Source organism: Meleagris gallopavo, chromosome 12 (assembly GCF_000146605.3).
Source record: "Meleagris gallopavo isolate NT-WF06-2002-E0010 breed Aviagen turkey brand Nicholas breeding stock chromosome 12, Turkey_5.1, whole genome shotgun sequence".
In the NCBI taxonomy this organism is placed as follows: Eukaryota; Metazoa; Chordata; class Aves; order Galliformes; family Phasianidae; genus Meleagris; species Meleagris gallopavo.
Genome location: NC_015022.2, coordinates 12,053,430 through 12,067,246, shown reverse-complemented (window position 1 = coordinate 12,067,246; position 13,817 = coordinate 12,053,430). Strand labels below are relative to the sequence as shown.

At 53.1% G+C, this 13,817-nt stretch overlaps 4 protein-coding genes across 5 annotated transcripts in view; 1 reads left to right on the top strand and 3 right to left on the bottom strand.

Moving 5' to 3' along the window:
* KIF7 (kinesin family member 7) overlaps nt 1-267 on the bottom strand; it is a 9,208-nt gene extending 8,941 nt beyond the window's left edge. The window contains exon 1 of the mRNA XM_019619283.2: nt 175-267. Coding sequence (XP_019474828.1) covers nt 175-267 — 93 coding nt within the window. The remainder of the gene's footprint in view (nt 1-174) is intronic.
* Nucleotides 38-2,935, top strand: LOC100545125 (ras-related and estrogen-regulated growth inhibitor-like protein). The gene is made up of 4 exons (XM_003209503.4): nt 38-979; nt 1,265-1,318; nt 1,643-1,719; nt 1,797-2,935. Exons 1-4 carry the CDS (start codon nt 628-630, stop codon nt 2,208-2,210), a joined length of 897 nt encoding a protein of 298 aa, XP_003209551.2. The 5' UTR covers nt 38-627; the 3' UTR covers nt 2,211-2,935.
* Nucleotides 2,936-3,028: 93 nt separating this feature from the next.
* On the bottom strand, nt 3,029-7,477 carry PLIN1 (perilipin 1). Of its 2 annotated transcripts, XM_010717476.2 has the most exons (9): nt 7,382-7,477; nt 7,177-7,235; nt 6,610-6,808; nt 6,412-6,494; nt 5,810-6,062; nt 5,369-5,610; nt 5,152-5,295; nt 4,392-4,625; nt 3,029-4,122 (listed from the first exon to the last, which is right to left on the bottom strand). In XM_010717476.2, the coding sequence occupies exons 2-9, from the start codon at nt 7,219-7,221 to the stop codon at nt 3,754-3,756; spliced, it is 1,569 nt and encodes a 522-aa protein (XP_010715778.1). In that variant the 5' UTR covers nt 7,222-7,235; nt 7,382-7,477; the 3' UTR covers nt 3,029-3,753. The 2 variants fall into 2 exon arrangements, with proteins under 2 accessions (XP_010715778.1, XP_010715777.1); XM_010717475.3 differs by having other exon boundaries at nt 7,177-7,471.
* A 1,619-nt stretch (nt 7,478-9,096) lies between these two features.
* The window catches only part of PEX11A (peroxisomal biogenesis factor 11 alpha), a 5,603-nt gene continuing 882 nt past the window's right edge, over nt 9,097-13,817 (bottom strand). The window contains 5 exon segments of the mRNA XM_031555328.1: nt 9,097-12,254; nt 13,153-13,268; nt 13,482-13,641; nt 13,644-13,689; nt 13,692-13,817. The exon segment at nt 13,692-13,817 is cut by the window's right edge and continues 18 nt beyond it. Coding sequence (XP_031411188.1) covers nt 11,689-12,254; nt 13,153-13,268; nt 13,482-13,641; nt 13,644-13,689; nt 13,692-13,817 — 1,014 coding nt within the window. The 3' untranslated portion in view covers nt 9,097-11,688.

Sequence of the window (13,817 nt, the reverse complement as noted above, 5' to 3'; positions counted from 1 at the left end):
AGCGCGGCGGGCGGTGGGTGGGGTCGTGGCGCGATGTGCTCCGTCGCTTCTGAGATGCTCGTGGAGTCGTAGGATGGCGTGGGTCGGAAGGGATCTTAGGACCGTCCGGTTCCGTCCGCTGCCGTAGGCTGGTTGCCGCCCACCGGATCGGGTTTGTTTAAAACCCCATCCAACCCGATTGGAGCATCCACAGGTTTTTGGGCAGGCAGGGCCGGGGCCTCGCTGCTTTGTGAAGAGTTCCTCGTCTGCTCGTATCCACAAGTCCATCACTTTTGAGGTTCTCCATCACTTATGCTGTGCTCCATCACGATACGCCCCATCCCTGGCGGTGCTCAAGGACAGGCTGGATGGGGCCCTGGGCAGCCTGAGCTGGTGGGTGGCATCCAGCCCACAGCAGCAGGATGGAGCTGGGTGATCTTTAAGGTCCTTTTCAATCTTAGCCATTCTGTGATTGATCATAGCACGCTCCGTCAGTCGCGAGATGCTCTATCATCTGTAAGATGGTCCATCGGTTGTGATGCACTCCATCACTTCTGAGATGCTTAATCTGCTTTGAGACACATCTTCCATTATGAGATGCTCTGTGGGTGATCCTCCAGCCTCCGTGAGGAGAGACAAAAGGACCACATGTCCCAGCTGAGGAGCAGCAGCGTGGGCAGCCTCCTGGGATACTCTGCAGCCAGCCCTGTGTGCTGGGAGGTGACAAGGCCAGCCCCAGCGCTGACGTACCGTGGGGATGATCCAACCCATAGCAACGTTTTGAATCCCGCTGCCTGCAGCTGCAGGCAGTACCCCATAGCCCTGGAAGGTCCCTCGGGTGCACGTGGAGGAGCTGGGGGTGCTGCCATGGGGCTTCGGCTGCGCAGGAGTGCCAGCTTCACCCCCGAGCACCCGGCCCTCCTGGAGCTGCCCAGCCCTGTCGCCCTGAGAGCAGAAGCCAATGTGCTGGTGATGGGAGCAGACAGCGTGGGGAAATCAGGTGAGGAATGAGCGCGAGCTGAGAACTTACAGGCAGGGAAACCCATTTCTATTGCAAAAATAGGCTGCAGACTGCAGTGGGGTTTGGGGAATGAGCTGCAGAGAGCAGTCCTGCCTTTCTGCTGGTGTCCAGAAAGGGGAAAATCAGAGGTTGGTACCAGCAGTGGGAGTCTGTGGGGGAATGCGTCCTGAGTGTGTTCAGGTCTAAGCTGTGCGTGGGCTGGGTTTAAGATGAAAGTCTCAGAGGTTTGGGATTATTTTGTGATCCTTGTTCTCCCCTTTGCAGCCCTGACTGTACGTTTCCTTACTAGGCGCTTTATCGGGGAGTACGGAGACATGGGTGAGTGCTGACCACACCAGCCCCGTTCCATTCCCGTTAGGGACAGGGAGGTTGCAGGGCAAACCTGATCCTCCTGCAGGGTTTGGTTCCTTCCTGTCCTCTTCCATACTTTTCTATAGCTCCCCAGAGGCTTGATACTCATGTTTGATCAGGAGCTGTGCTGTCATTGTACTGGGGTGCAGAAGGTGCAGCTGTACATGGGCCGAGTGCAGGGACAGCGCGGCTCCGTGCCCCCAGCCCTGGGTCCCTATAGATTCTGGAGGAGATCAGCTGTGAGGGATCTCTCTGTAGAGACAAACAGCCTCAGACTCATTTTTTTGGCAGAATTCATCTACAGCCACACATTGACCGTGGATGGCCGAGAGGTTCTCTTCCACATCTGGGATGTCCCCAGCTCACAGGTGAGAGGGTTCCGGTCCCATTGTGTGCCCTCCTCCTAAGGAGGAAACCCAATCTGTTCCTTCTCCCCATTCCCCAGGATCAAGCTGACGATGGCTCCTCGGAAGAGAAACGAATCCAGTGGGCAGACTGCTTCATCCTGGTCTACAGCATCTGCGACCGTGCCAGCTTCAACCTCCTGCCCCTCAAAGTGCAGTTCATTAGGGCGGCCAAGGAGGGGCAGGGCCAGGTGCCCATCATCATCGTGGGCAACAAGCGGGACCTGCAGCACCGACGGGCTGTCTCCAGTGAGGAGGGAAGGCTCCTGGCCCTGTCTCTGGACTGTGGTTTCTATGAGGTCTCTGCAGCTGAGGCCTACCACGGGGCTCTTATGGTGTTCCACGGACTGGCTGAGCGCATCCCCGATACCAGGCTGAAAAGAGGTGCTGGCATCCGGGGCATCGTCAAGACTGTGTCAGCAGTGTTTGCCCGTAAGCGGACGGACTCGCTCTGAGCAGAGTCTTTGTTTCTGTGTTGTGTAGCTGGATGAGGCCTCCTGTGTTCTCTGCAGATTGGGTGTGTTCCAGGAGCATGGCAGGTTCTCCAAACCCCAGGATCTGGGTCTCTGGCTGTACGTGACCAGCAAGGCAAGGGCCTTCCTCTGCTCAGCCCTCAGCTGTTGTTTGCAGCATCCCCAGCTCCTTCTGTGGGCTAGCAGGGAGAACATGCAGCTATGTCCTGCTCCATGTCCCTTTTGTCACCCTGGCATCCTGGCCGTGCCAGTACTGAGCCTGGAGGACAACAGGCAGAGTCCTTCACCCTCATCCTCTCCCACCCCATCTCATCCTATGTGACTTCAAGCAGTGCTGTGCTGCTGACCTCCCTCCTGCAGCCTTTTGGTGTCAGCCCAGGCTCAGCATGGGAAAGTCAGGCACTGGCCTTTTTCCCAGGATGTGGGACTGTACCGTGTGTCTCATAAATGCAGACCTCTGAGCCTGTCTGTCCCTGGGGAGAGGGGGAGGAAGGCAGGGAGGCCTTTCCCCTTCCCTGCTGTGCCTGGGAATGCAGTGTGTAGGAGGTTGTGTATGTGCAGTGCAGACAGTGATTGCTTTGCACTGTTCTGCAAATGGAATAAATCTTTGGCAGGAAGCCCCTGGTGGCTCTGAGTTTGTACTCCAGGCATAGAAAGGGGCACGTACAGTGTTGGGCATTGCCCCAGCACTGCAAAAAGCCTTCTGCACCCTGAGTGCTCTCCCTCCCTCAGTGTTCCCAGCCCTTTAAGGCTCAGTAGCCAGTAGGCAGCTCTTGTAAAGCAGACTATGCAAAGGGTGATGGAGGGGGAGAAGGTTTATTACTGCAGCAGGTACAATCACGAGTTGTGGGAAATGGGGCCTTCCTGCAGGAGGCTGGGGTACCGGTGCTCTGGTCTTTTCTCTGACCCCAAAACCGTGGAAAGAAGGATGAGGACCCAGGGTGCCCAGAGCTGTGGGTGCCCCATCCCTGGAGGTTCTCAAGGCCAGGTTGGATGGGGCCCTGGGCAGCCTGAGCTGGTGGGGACAACCAGCCCATGGTAGGGGGGTGAGACTGGATGGGCTTTAAGTCACTTCCAACTCAAGCCATTCTGAGATGATTCTATGTTGTTCTGTGATGTTTGATGGCTGTGTTGCCCTCTGATCCATCTCAGTGCTCTGTACCTCACCTGTCTGGCACTGCTTCTTTAACGAGCAGCAAGTGGCCCAGTGTCAGAGCTGGCTGGTCCCTTTTTCTCCTTCACTGCTTCTCCTTCACTGCTTCTCATCCCCTCTTCTCTGTCTACTTCTCCAATAGCAGCCCTTTGGGCTGCCTTTATTCTCCTTTTGGCCCCAAGGAGGAGATATCCCCTGGCACAGCTGTCACCAAGCCTGGAGCAGAGCAGGGACCCTCAACCACGGATGGACAGATGGACAACCGTATCTGTGCCAAGCTGGGGATGTGGGTAAGCAGGCAGTGTGGGATGTGGATACGTGAAGGCAAAGCGTGCTGGGGGCTGTTTGGGGCCGAGGCTCTCCTGCTCAGGGTCAGTCCTTCTTGAAGGCTGGGCTATAGAGGTTGGCGTAGTAGGCCCGGCTGTACATGGCCTCGGGGCTGAAGCGGTAGGAGCCCTCGCTCACACGCCGGCTGTAAGGCGCGAAGGCTGATTTCCGCGGCACAGCCTCAGGCTCCAGGGCTGAGCTGCGGTACAGATTGCTGCGTATGAAGAGAGGGTCCTCCAGGCCCAGGAAGGACAGCGGGTGGTGGCCGCGATATAGCCGCCAGTCACCCCTCAGCTGGGCCTTCTCCTCGGCGCTGGTGCCCACTGACTTGCTCTCTTCCTCCTCCTTCTGCTCAGCCTCAGGACCCGGCTTGCTGCCCCGTGCCGCCGCCTCGTCCTTGGACTGCCTGCGGAGCTGAGGGCTGGGCTGAGCAGTAGGGCTCTCCCTGGGGAGACTTTGGGACGGGTGGTTTGTCCCCATGGAAGCCCTCAGAGTAGGGAGTAGGTGGCAACAGGACAGCTCTGAGGGAGAGCAGGTAGGAAGAGGACGGGTGGAGGAAGGGGATGTGATCCCAGTATTAACTTTTGCCTCGCCTTTATGCAGGGAGTGGACCAAAAGGGGTTTTGCTGGAGGTGGGTGGGACCCGATCCCCGTGTGTCCCCAAGGTGCTGGGATGCACTCACCGGCACGTAGCTGTACAGGCTGCCCAGCAGGTGCTTAGGGGCACTGATGAGCGTCCCTCCCAGAGCATCCACTGTCTCCATGGCCCTGGACAGCCTGCGGGGTGTGAACAGGATCAACCCCTCTGCCGCATCCCAGGCCACAGCAGGGACCTTCTTCATGCCGGAGATGCCAGAGGCACAAGCACTCTGCAGGTTGTGAGCCACGCTGCCCACCAGCCCGAGGCCATCCCCTGCCTGCAGACAGAAAACAGCATCACTTATGGCAGCCCCCCCAGCCCTCTGGGACCTCACGTTTCTGCTGCAAGTGAAGGTGAAGAACACCGACTCTGACCTGCAGCTTCCTGTCCCCATGTCCCAGCAGAGCTGCTCCACCAGGGAAAGCCCTCCAGCCCATGTGCTGTCAGCAGGGCACCCCCAGACCCAGGGTCCTCCTGTTCACTGCTGAGACTACAGTGGGAGTACGTTTTGTGCTGGGACCCCAAACAAACAACTGGGAGCTAGGTGCTGATTTGGAAATTGGAGCACTGCCTGGCCCAGAGGCTGTTGCAGCCCTCTTTGGGAGTTCAGAGCTTTTTTTCCTAAGGAGGACTGAGCCAGAGATGCTGGTTGCTGGGTCCTTTGGATCGCACCCAGCCCCTGGGAGAATGCCAGAAGGGAAGTGCCTTGATTTGGCTTGTTGGAGAAGAGACTGAGAACATGGTGGGATCGAGATGATGCTCTGGGATGACCCCATCTCACCACTACCTCCATTTTTCCCTACCTCACCAGCATGGCTGTCCTCCTTCTTCTCTGCCTTCTCCTGCTTCTGCTCCGGCACCCTGCTCTGCCTCCAGCTGCCCGCAGTGCTCTGCCTCTCACCATGGCTCTGCGGCACCACAGGTGGGCTTGGCTTGGCCAGACTGCCCTGCAGGGGGGGACAGAAACCAGTGCTCAGGTGAGTTCCAGGCCCCGAGGCTTTGAGACAAGCTGGGACTCACCAAGATGGGGATCCAGACGACCAGTTCCTGTCCTTTGGCTTTGGCACGCTGGAGGTTCTGGGCAGTGTGCTGGTAAGCACGGTGAGAGGCGGTGCTGATCAGGGCTCCAATCCGGCCCAGAGTGCTGGGAGCACTGCTGGGAGCACTGGGAACACTGTGAGCCCTGTAAGTCCTGGATTGCTGCTGGGAGACCTTTGCTGCTGGTCTGCAGGTCTGCTTGGGCTTCAGATCTAAAGGTAGAACTGTACAGGGAGAGTGTGGGATGTTACAGCCTGGTGGGACAGCCCTGCACCAAGATCTTTCTCTTTCCACCTATACCCCATCAGTGAGTCCCCATCTCCATGGGGACCGTGTTGGGTGCTTCTTCCACCCCAGCAGACCCCTGCCTTACCAGGACACCCCTCTGCAGACACCCTGAGGTGATCTTGGCACCAGTACTACCTGCTTCCTCCTCCTCTTCTGGCAACAGGTACTCCATCAGCTTTTCCAGCCCACCCAGAGCGGTGTCCATCCCAGCGGCTGCCATCTGACTCACTGAGTTGCTCCTCGTGTACCTTGCTGTTGTCTCCACTGTGGTCTTGGTTGTCTCATAGCCCCCCACCGCCAGACCCAGGATCTTGTCCATGGAGTACCCAATGGTGCTCTTGGCACTTTGGATGGGGGTGGAGATGGTGTCCTTCAGTTTGGAGGCAAGCTGCAGGCAGAGAGTTGGAGAAGAGCCCTTCTGATGTGCTCTGGATGGTACAGAGTAGCTGGAGAGACCGTGGGCTATGCAAGAAGACATTCCCTAGAGCAGCAGGACAATTTCCTATGGCCTGGGCTGGAGGTAGCCAGCCATGCAGTACACTGCTGGCCTATATTTAGGAGCAATCCAACCACACCTGTGGCCCAGTCCTTGCTTTGAGGTGCCCTGTGGAAGCCCCTTGCTGTCACTGGTTGCCAGGTGGGAACCAGGGTCTTGGCCCAGAGGAGAAATCCTGTGGGCTCTGCAGGGGGGCTGGAGTGTCCAGAGGGTCCCAGAGGCTTTCTCACCCATGACTTACCTTCTCAACAGGATACTGAAGGGCTGGGATCTTCTCCTCCAGGTGGTCCAAGCCCCGACATGCCAAATTGTTGGCCATGGAGACTGCCTTGGGCAAAAGCATGCGGGGTGGAGATTAAGGCTAGGGGCTGTGCCAGGGGTGAGCGCGAGTGGTGTCCCACTGTTGGCTGCCCCGTCACACCCCTTCTGATGGACTCACACTGAGGCTCCAGCCTGCGTACCACAGGCTCCACGCTCCACATGGCCAAGGCGCTGGCACCCTTCACTCCCTGCTCATAGACCTCACACACTGAGGCCACAACTGGGTGGATCTCTTTGGTGCTGCTATAGGTCCGCTGCAAGCTTTCACAGGTTGAGCTCACCACCGGCAGCTGCAGGACACGCTGCAGCACGTTCTCCTGTGCATCAGATGGGGACCAGTTAGGGGCCAGCCAGCAGCCACTCCTCAAGAAAAGCTGAGTCTGGCTTCATGGCCCGATTCGTCTGTGAATCTGCATGTTCAACAAGGAAAATACACCTCCTGCTAATTTTATCTTGACATGGAGCCAGCTGACCCAGAAATCCCATGGCTAAATACTGATACAGTGCTGACGGGTCCTATTAGATCAAGGTTACCTTTGTTGACTCTCATTTATTTTATTTCAGGCATGTGAATGATGATATTTTGATGGCTGCTCTGTATTATTACAAGCAAAGATAAGACACAAGACAGCACGGTATGAGCTATTCTCCTCCCCCTAATTCCTCTCCCTCTCCCCACACTCACCTTGGCTCTTCCGTTCTGCAAGGGCTGATTCTTCTTTGCCGTCATTGTGCCACGTCCTCCTGCAAAGCAAAGTGCAGAGCCGCAGAGCGTGCAGTGAGGTCTGAGCCAGGCTGGGGCTCAGAGCATGATGTGCAGGGGTTGGGCTGAGCCGCACAGCTCCCCTGGGAGCTGTGATTGTGGTGTTGTCCAAGCTTTGACTTTTTACCAGTTAAACCCTAGAGCCAATGCTCCACACACTCCTCCTCTGCTGGAGCACTTCAGCAGCCTGTCCTCGCTTCGGTCCTGTGCCTGGGGTGTGTGGTGTTGGGGCACTACTACCCCCAGGCTCCACCTCCAACCTGGGCTGGGCTGGGGGGGCACGGGTTGCTGGGGAAACAGCTTCCCCAAAGGCTCTCATCTTGTGGGATGGATGGCTGCAAAATCATCCCCGTACGTCAAATGAGGAGATGATGAATGCAGAAGAGATTAAGACCTGCCTGTGTTTGTGCAGCACTGTGGCAGTGCACCAAGGCCAGGGAGAAGAGGAGGATAGGGTATAGACTGTGTGTGTGTGTGCAGCTTGGGTTTGGAGCAGCACAGGCAATGGAGTTGAGGGAGTGATGGAAAGGTGGCTGTGGTGTAGCCAAACAGCAGGACAGGAGACTCAAAGGACTTTGAGTGGGGATGAGCAGGAGCACTTTCCCTTACTACTAACAAAGGAAGGGATTGTCAGCATAAGGGAAGTAGACCTGCCTGGATCCCTACTCACCTGGACCAGCAGGACAGGCATACAGGCAGTGTCCTGTGGGAGGAACAGGCTGCCCAGGGAGGTGGTGGAGTCACCATCCCTGGAGGTGCTCAAGAGCTTTGGAGATGTGGCACTGAGGAACGTGGTCAGTGGGCATGGTGGGGGTGTGCTGATGGTTGGACTGGATGACTCCTGGAAGAGCCTGGGCTTGTCCCTGCAATAACTCACCGTGGGCAGAGGCACATGGATGTCAGTCAAGGTTTGGCACAGTGCTGCGGTGATTCAGGGTTCTCCAGACAGTGGGACAAAGGGCAGCAGCCTGCTCACAGGTCTGCTCTCTTGGCCATGGTGAACGGGCATGATACCAGGGGCAGCGTCAGCCTTCCTTCTGCCCAGTGAGAGCAGGGATCAGCAGACAGCACAGCCTCTGCCCTACTTGTGCCCACCCCCTCCCCTTCCTATGGGGCATTGTCTTCCTGGGCAATCTTTCAGTGTTTTATTTTACATGAGTTTCAAACAACATTGCCCACACGATTTAATTCTCCTTTGTGTCAACATGTATGTATTACTCCTTGGGTGGATTGGAGACTAATTTATTGCCTTCCACTTGGCAGAAAACCTTCCACCTACCCTCCCTCCCTCCCTGTCACCTTTCCTCTACAAAACGGCTCACTTGATCCCTCCCTGGAGATGTTGGTTTTTAGACCTTTGATTGCTCCTGCTGCTCACCTGGGAATGCTGAGCAGCTCACTCTTCCTGAAATATCATGCCAAGCACAGTGTTAACATTAGGAAAGCCTTGTCTGTGAGTAGATTACTTATCTCACTTACCATTCTGCTGTTAATTGCTGCTATTATGAACTGCATGTAAGAGCAGTCATTCAGAAGGAAACTCTTGCTAAATCGTTGCTGAATGCAATGCTTTGTGTATTGTTCAGGGAACAACATTTTGGAGCCTTTACGTTTGTAAAGTTCTTGCTGCAGGGGATAGGAATAAGCAGTAAGAGCAGTATGCTACCAGCAAGAGCTCGGTTTTACTGGTTTATCCCTTCTCCGTCTCTCCCCATCTCAGTTGGAGATGCTATCCTTCACTCTCTGCCCTTAATTCATCATTAAACATCTGCAACGGCTTCAGAAATCTCAGTGATATGAGAGAAGCCTCCTTCAGAATCTCTTTTCCCCATCCTCAAAGTCACACACAGATGCAGTGTTATATGCATCAAAGTTTATTGCTTGTGTTCAAACAGCTCTCCTTATTCCAATTATTGTATTAGAAACATACACAGAAAAGGCACCAAAAGGATTTTTTCCATTTGATTGCAATTCTATGGCTTCAGTCACGTTACATTAAGGTACATTAAACTGCTAGCCCCCAGCAGGGGAGCAGAAAGGCAGTATTAGTGCTTAACATCCACTGAAGTTACTCCTGTGTGCTCTGACCCGTGTTATGCCAAATAGAGGTAAGGCTGAGAAATGCTGAAAATTCACTGCCCCATCTCCCAGGTTACGTCTGTACTTGCTGAGCCACCCCAGCCCCTCCAGGAGGAACACCAAGGACTGCTCTCCATTCCCCCTTACTTATGAACTACACAGGAAAAAGAGGAATCAGTCTGCAAACCAGCATAGGATCTGTTTTGTACCCAAGAGGTCTCCTGAGAGCAATTCATAATGCAGCTCTTGCAAGAAGACAGATTCTGTAGGCCAAGAGTGGCCAGGGCTCTGCTGATAAATCACCAAGACTCTTCTCCTTTCCTTACCGGGTTGCTGACACTGGAATAATGGTCAAATCTGATCAAGGGAGGAATTGGCCACACAGTGCCAGCAACTCAAAGGCACACTGTATAAAGAAACTAAGAAACAACAACAAAAAACCCAACTGTTAAACAAGTAGCAAGAAGAAACCCTTGAAGACAACACATTCATTATGCCCTGACCTGCAGAGTGCTCTACTTTTAGTGGTACTCATTTCCATATTAAAAACAAGAGTTGCTACGGGCCATATTTGGTCTTCAGACACACTTAATTACCCTGCTCAGCAACCTCTATTTTCAAACACTTCATTGGCAGCCTAACACTTCAGATTCAAAGTGGAAGTAATTCCAAGCACGACCATACTGACTTAAGGTAAACTGGGGCACTGCATTACCATGCCTGCTCAGTTCCACAGCCTCCTCCTTTAATAAAGGTGACCGGCACTTTTTAATTTCTGTTTACATAGAGAATCAGAAATAATAATCGAGTACGTTGGTCCTGGTTAGGATAATCTCTATTCACATCTCCTGACAGATTAAACAAGCAGCCCTTACAGCCAGAAAGCAACAGAACACACAGGCCTGGCAATGATGAAGAAAAGCAATAATTTTGTGTCCTATGCCACGTGCAAATCTTTCTCAGATGGTGTTAGAACTGATACTCTGCAAAGTCAGGAGCAACAAAGACAGCACATCATGTAAGCTGTTAGATTGCTGGACACAGCATTTCTCCTCTAACCTAGCTCACAAGCCAGGCAATCATTCCAGCCAGAAAACTGAAGAGCAGTTATGCAGTCGCAGGGCAAACATGAGGCATTTTCAAACGGTAGAACCAATGAGGGAACACACAAGAAATCTTGCTGTCATGATGGAAGGATAGAGAGGATCAGGAAAGAAAATCTGAAACGTGAATGCCCAAGTCCAGGTAATAAGCTTCTCTTCTTGAGGACATTCTGATATATGATCAAGTCTGACTCCATTCCCTTCCCACTGGGAGCTTGCACAACTAGAAACACCCTTGCAGCCTTTCTTACTTGACAAGCTCCAAGACGACCTTTTCTCCTTAACTGCAGGTTCCAAAGCTTCTTATTACACTGGACTTTTTCAAGTAAAATTAAAACAGCAGAACAAGCTGCTTATCACACTGTCATTAATGTAAAATGGCTCACTTGGAATCACAGGAATTAAGGTGTGGATGTAATGGGAAACGTAGTGCTTATGACAGGTTCCAGATTCACAGCTTCACTGCACTCAGATCCCTACGAATCACAGCATTAGCAGCAATGAGACCAGCATTTCCCACATGCATTTCTTCACCAAAATCCTCAGCCATGGTCTGCTGGAAGAGTTAGTTGGTGGCCAACCCATCTTGGCTTATATTATCAAAGGAAAAGAAGTTTTTGATCTCTTGAGACGTAAGTTGGCGCTCACCAAACTGGAGGTCCAGAGTAAGCACTGCATGTTCATGTTACACAGGGATCACTGAAAGCTCAGATGACACCACTTTCCAGTTATCATCAAACCATTGCCTACAGAAATCAGGATCCAGCAATCCAGTCCTGTCAGAACACTCAGGCTTTACTTTAGGCTATCTAACCACAGTTTCTAACTTGTCTGAACATATTACAGAAAATTTGGCTATAAGAACATTTGATTGCTGAATTTTAGCTTTCCTGTGTAAACATGATTAGTTATCAGTCATACACATACTACAATAGTCTAGGCAGCTATTTCATAAAGCTGTATTAAAATATAGGATCATCAATATTTCCTTATCTAGCAGCCATGTTCCAAGTCCTCCTTCTGTTTGTGCAATATTACTCTGCCTTCTTCCACCTTCGCTCTGTTGGGCACCAAACTCATCTGCAAAGGCACAGGGAAGGACAAAGGGCAGAAGTGGCTTATTCAGAGCGAAAAGAACTCATCTTGAGGTTAAAGTGAGACATCTTCATTTTTAAAGTGCCATGTGGAGAATAAGAACCTGTCAGAGGATCAAAGCTGCTGGCTCACTGCGCACTGAGCAGTTCCTCTTACATCACTCTTTCAGCTTCAGATGCGGGCTCGCTAGAGTGAGGATCCCCACCAGAGAGGAGAGGAGCCCACAGAAACCAATCACGCCTGGATTGGTTTTGTAGATGCCCAGTGTGTCCAAAGGACCAGAGAGATCACAGAGGTTCTTCACCATGTCTAGCAGCAGAGGAGGATGACTTCTGAGTATTTGAAACAGCAGGAAGAGAAAACCATGCAAGCCATTACATTTGGAAGAGTTTAGTTGCTGATGTTGTTCATCCCAGAAACAGTTCTCCTTCATCTTTTCTTCCTGTACAGCTTGTTCCAGCCTCCAAGAGACTTCATACCAATCCCTGGCCAGGTTCATCAGCAGAGAGAAGTAGTAGCACTTGGTAGCCCAGTTCTGCCATTTTGCTTTATTGATGTCAGACTGGAGCCCAACGTTCTTCAACCACAGCACCGTGTCGCAGAAGAAGTACAGAGCACGGGTCAGGTTGGAGGCTGTCAGGCAGATGCGAGGAAGCACTTCGGGAAGCTCTGTAGTTTTCCTGGCTGCTACCAAGGCGTGCACCACATTGCCCAGCCGGAACACTGCAAGAAATGCCACAAAGGTCAGAATGGCTACTGCAGGGGCACAGCTCTGTGCACAACTCAGGATGTCACTGCTCCATGTGTACATTTCAAAAACTTAACAGGCTTTGGGCATTTGTATGTTTAAACAACTCCTGTCTTCAGGAAAATTGTGAAATGGTGCCTCCCCAGCCATGAATTTGTTTGTAGTTCCCTGCAAACAAGAGCAGTATATTTATATTCCATTTCAAGCCTTACCACAGGGCAAGATGGATTTCATCCCTCGTGCAGGTTGGGTTTCACCCCACAAATGTTAATACAATAGTATGCAAAATACTTTTTATAACCTGCAGCTTTACAACAGTGGCAGATGTTGGCAGCACCCGAGGGTTAGTGGAACTGCAAGGCTCTGAATTTAGGCCTGAAGTCTGTTAGAGATTTGTTTTGCAAGCGAATTGATTAAGCAAGAGAATTACAGTTATGCTGATACTCTCTCCTAGAAATGATGATCCTCCAGATGTAATTGCAGTAATAAAATTAATCTATGGTAACGTACTAAGTTTGTGTATTTCCCTCTGGAAGTTCCTCTGGAATTGAGCAATTGACAAGTAGGTGTAAGGTCAGCCTGAAAGCAAACTACAATTGCAGCAACAGCACAAGGAGAGCAAGTGTGACACGGGATGGAGGGATGCATTCAAGTTAGAGTGTGAGGAAAGTACAGAACGGTGCATGACTGAGCTCCCAGAAGCGATAAATGTCATTCTGGCCCTATTGATTCTGGCTGGTTGCTGCAGGACTGCGGGCAGTTCTGGGAATACACTAAAGGGGGTTTTGCAGCCCAAAGAAAGCCCCCAAGGCCAGGAGCTGTTTGGATGGAAGGAGCACGTGGGGAAGGACCCCTCTGCACACCGGTACTTACTTTTACGGCCAGAGCTCATGCTAGATTCCAGCTGCTTGAGTTTCAGCACCAGCTTCTCGTTATCAGCATTACGCTCTATGACATAGCTAAGCAACATGCATGTGTACTGAGTGGCTCTGGAATGGAAAAACGAGGAAAATGGCACGCGGGTGAAACGTGGACAATTCGCAGGGGTGGTAGAAGGAAGACAGGGCGGCTGTGGGAGCCGGGGGAGGGGGGGCAGCTACTGGGGACGGGATGGACGACGGGGACGGGGGGAAACCTGGGAGCTGCGGGGGCAGAAAGCGGCTGGGAGCCCCGAGGAACCCAGGATGGTGTTGAACACTCACCGGAAGATCCTCTCCCTCCCCTGGCTGCGGTTGGTGAACTCCACGAAGCCCTGCATGGCGGTGGCAGCTGGGCGCCCCGGGAGGTGCGCGGCCGCTCCGCTCCGCCCCGTCTCACGGCGGAACCCTCCGCTCCGGAGCGCGTTTCCGGCCGGGCGGCGCTGTTGCCATGGCAACCCGTACACAGCGGGGTCGGAATGGGGGGGGCGGCGGTGTCACCTCTAAAAGGGTCCGCCCAGGAGCGCCGCGCTGGGATAGCGGCTTTCGGGGCAGGCGGCTGCGTTCATTTGTTGTCTTTTGCCTCTCGGTTGGGTTTATTCACTGCGAAGGCTTTTTCTT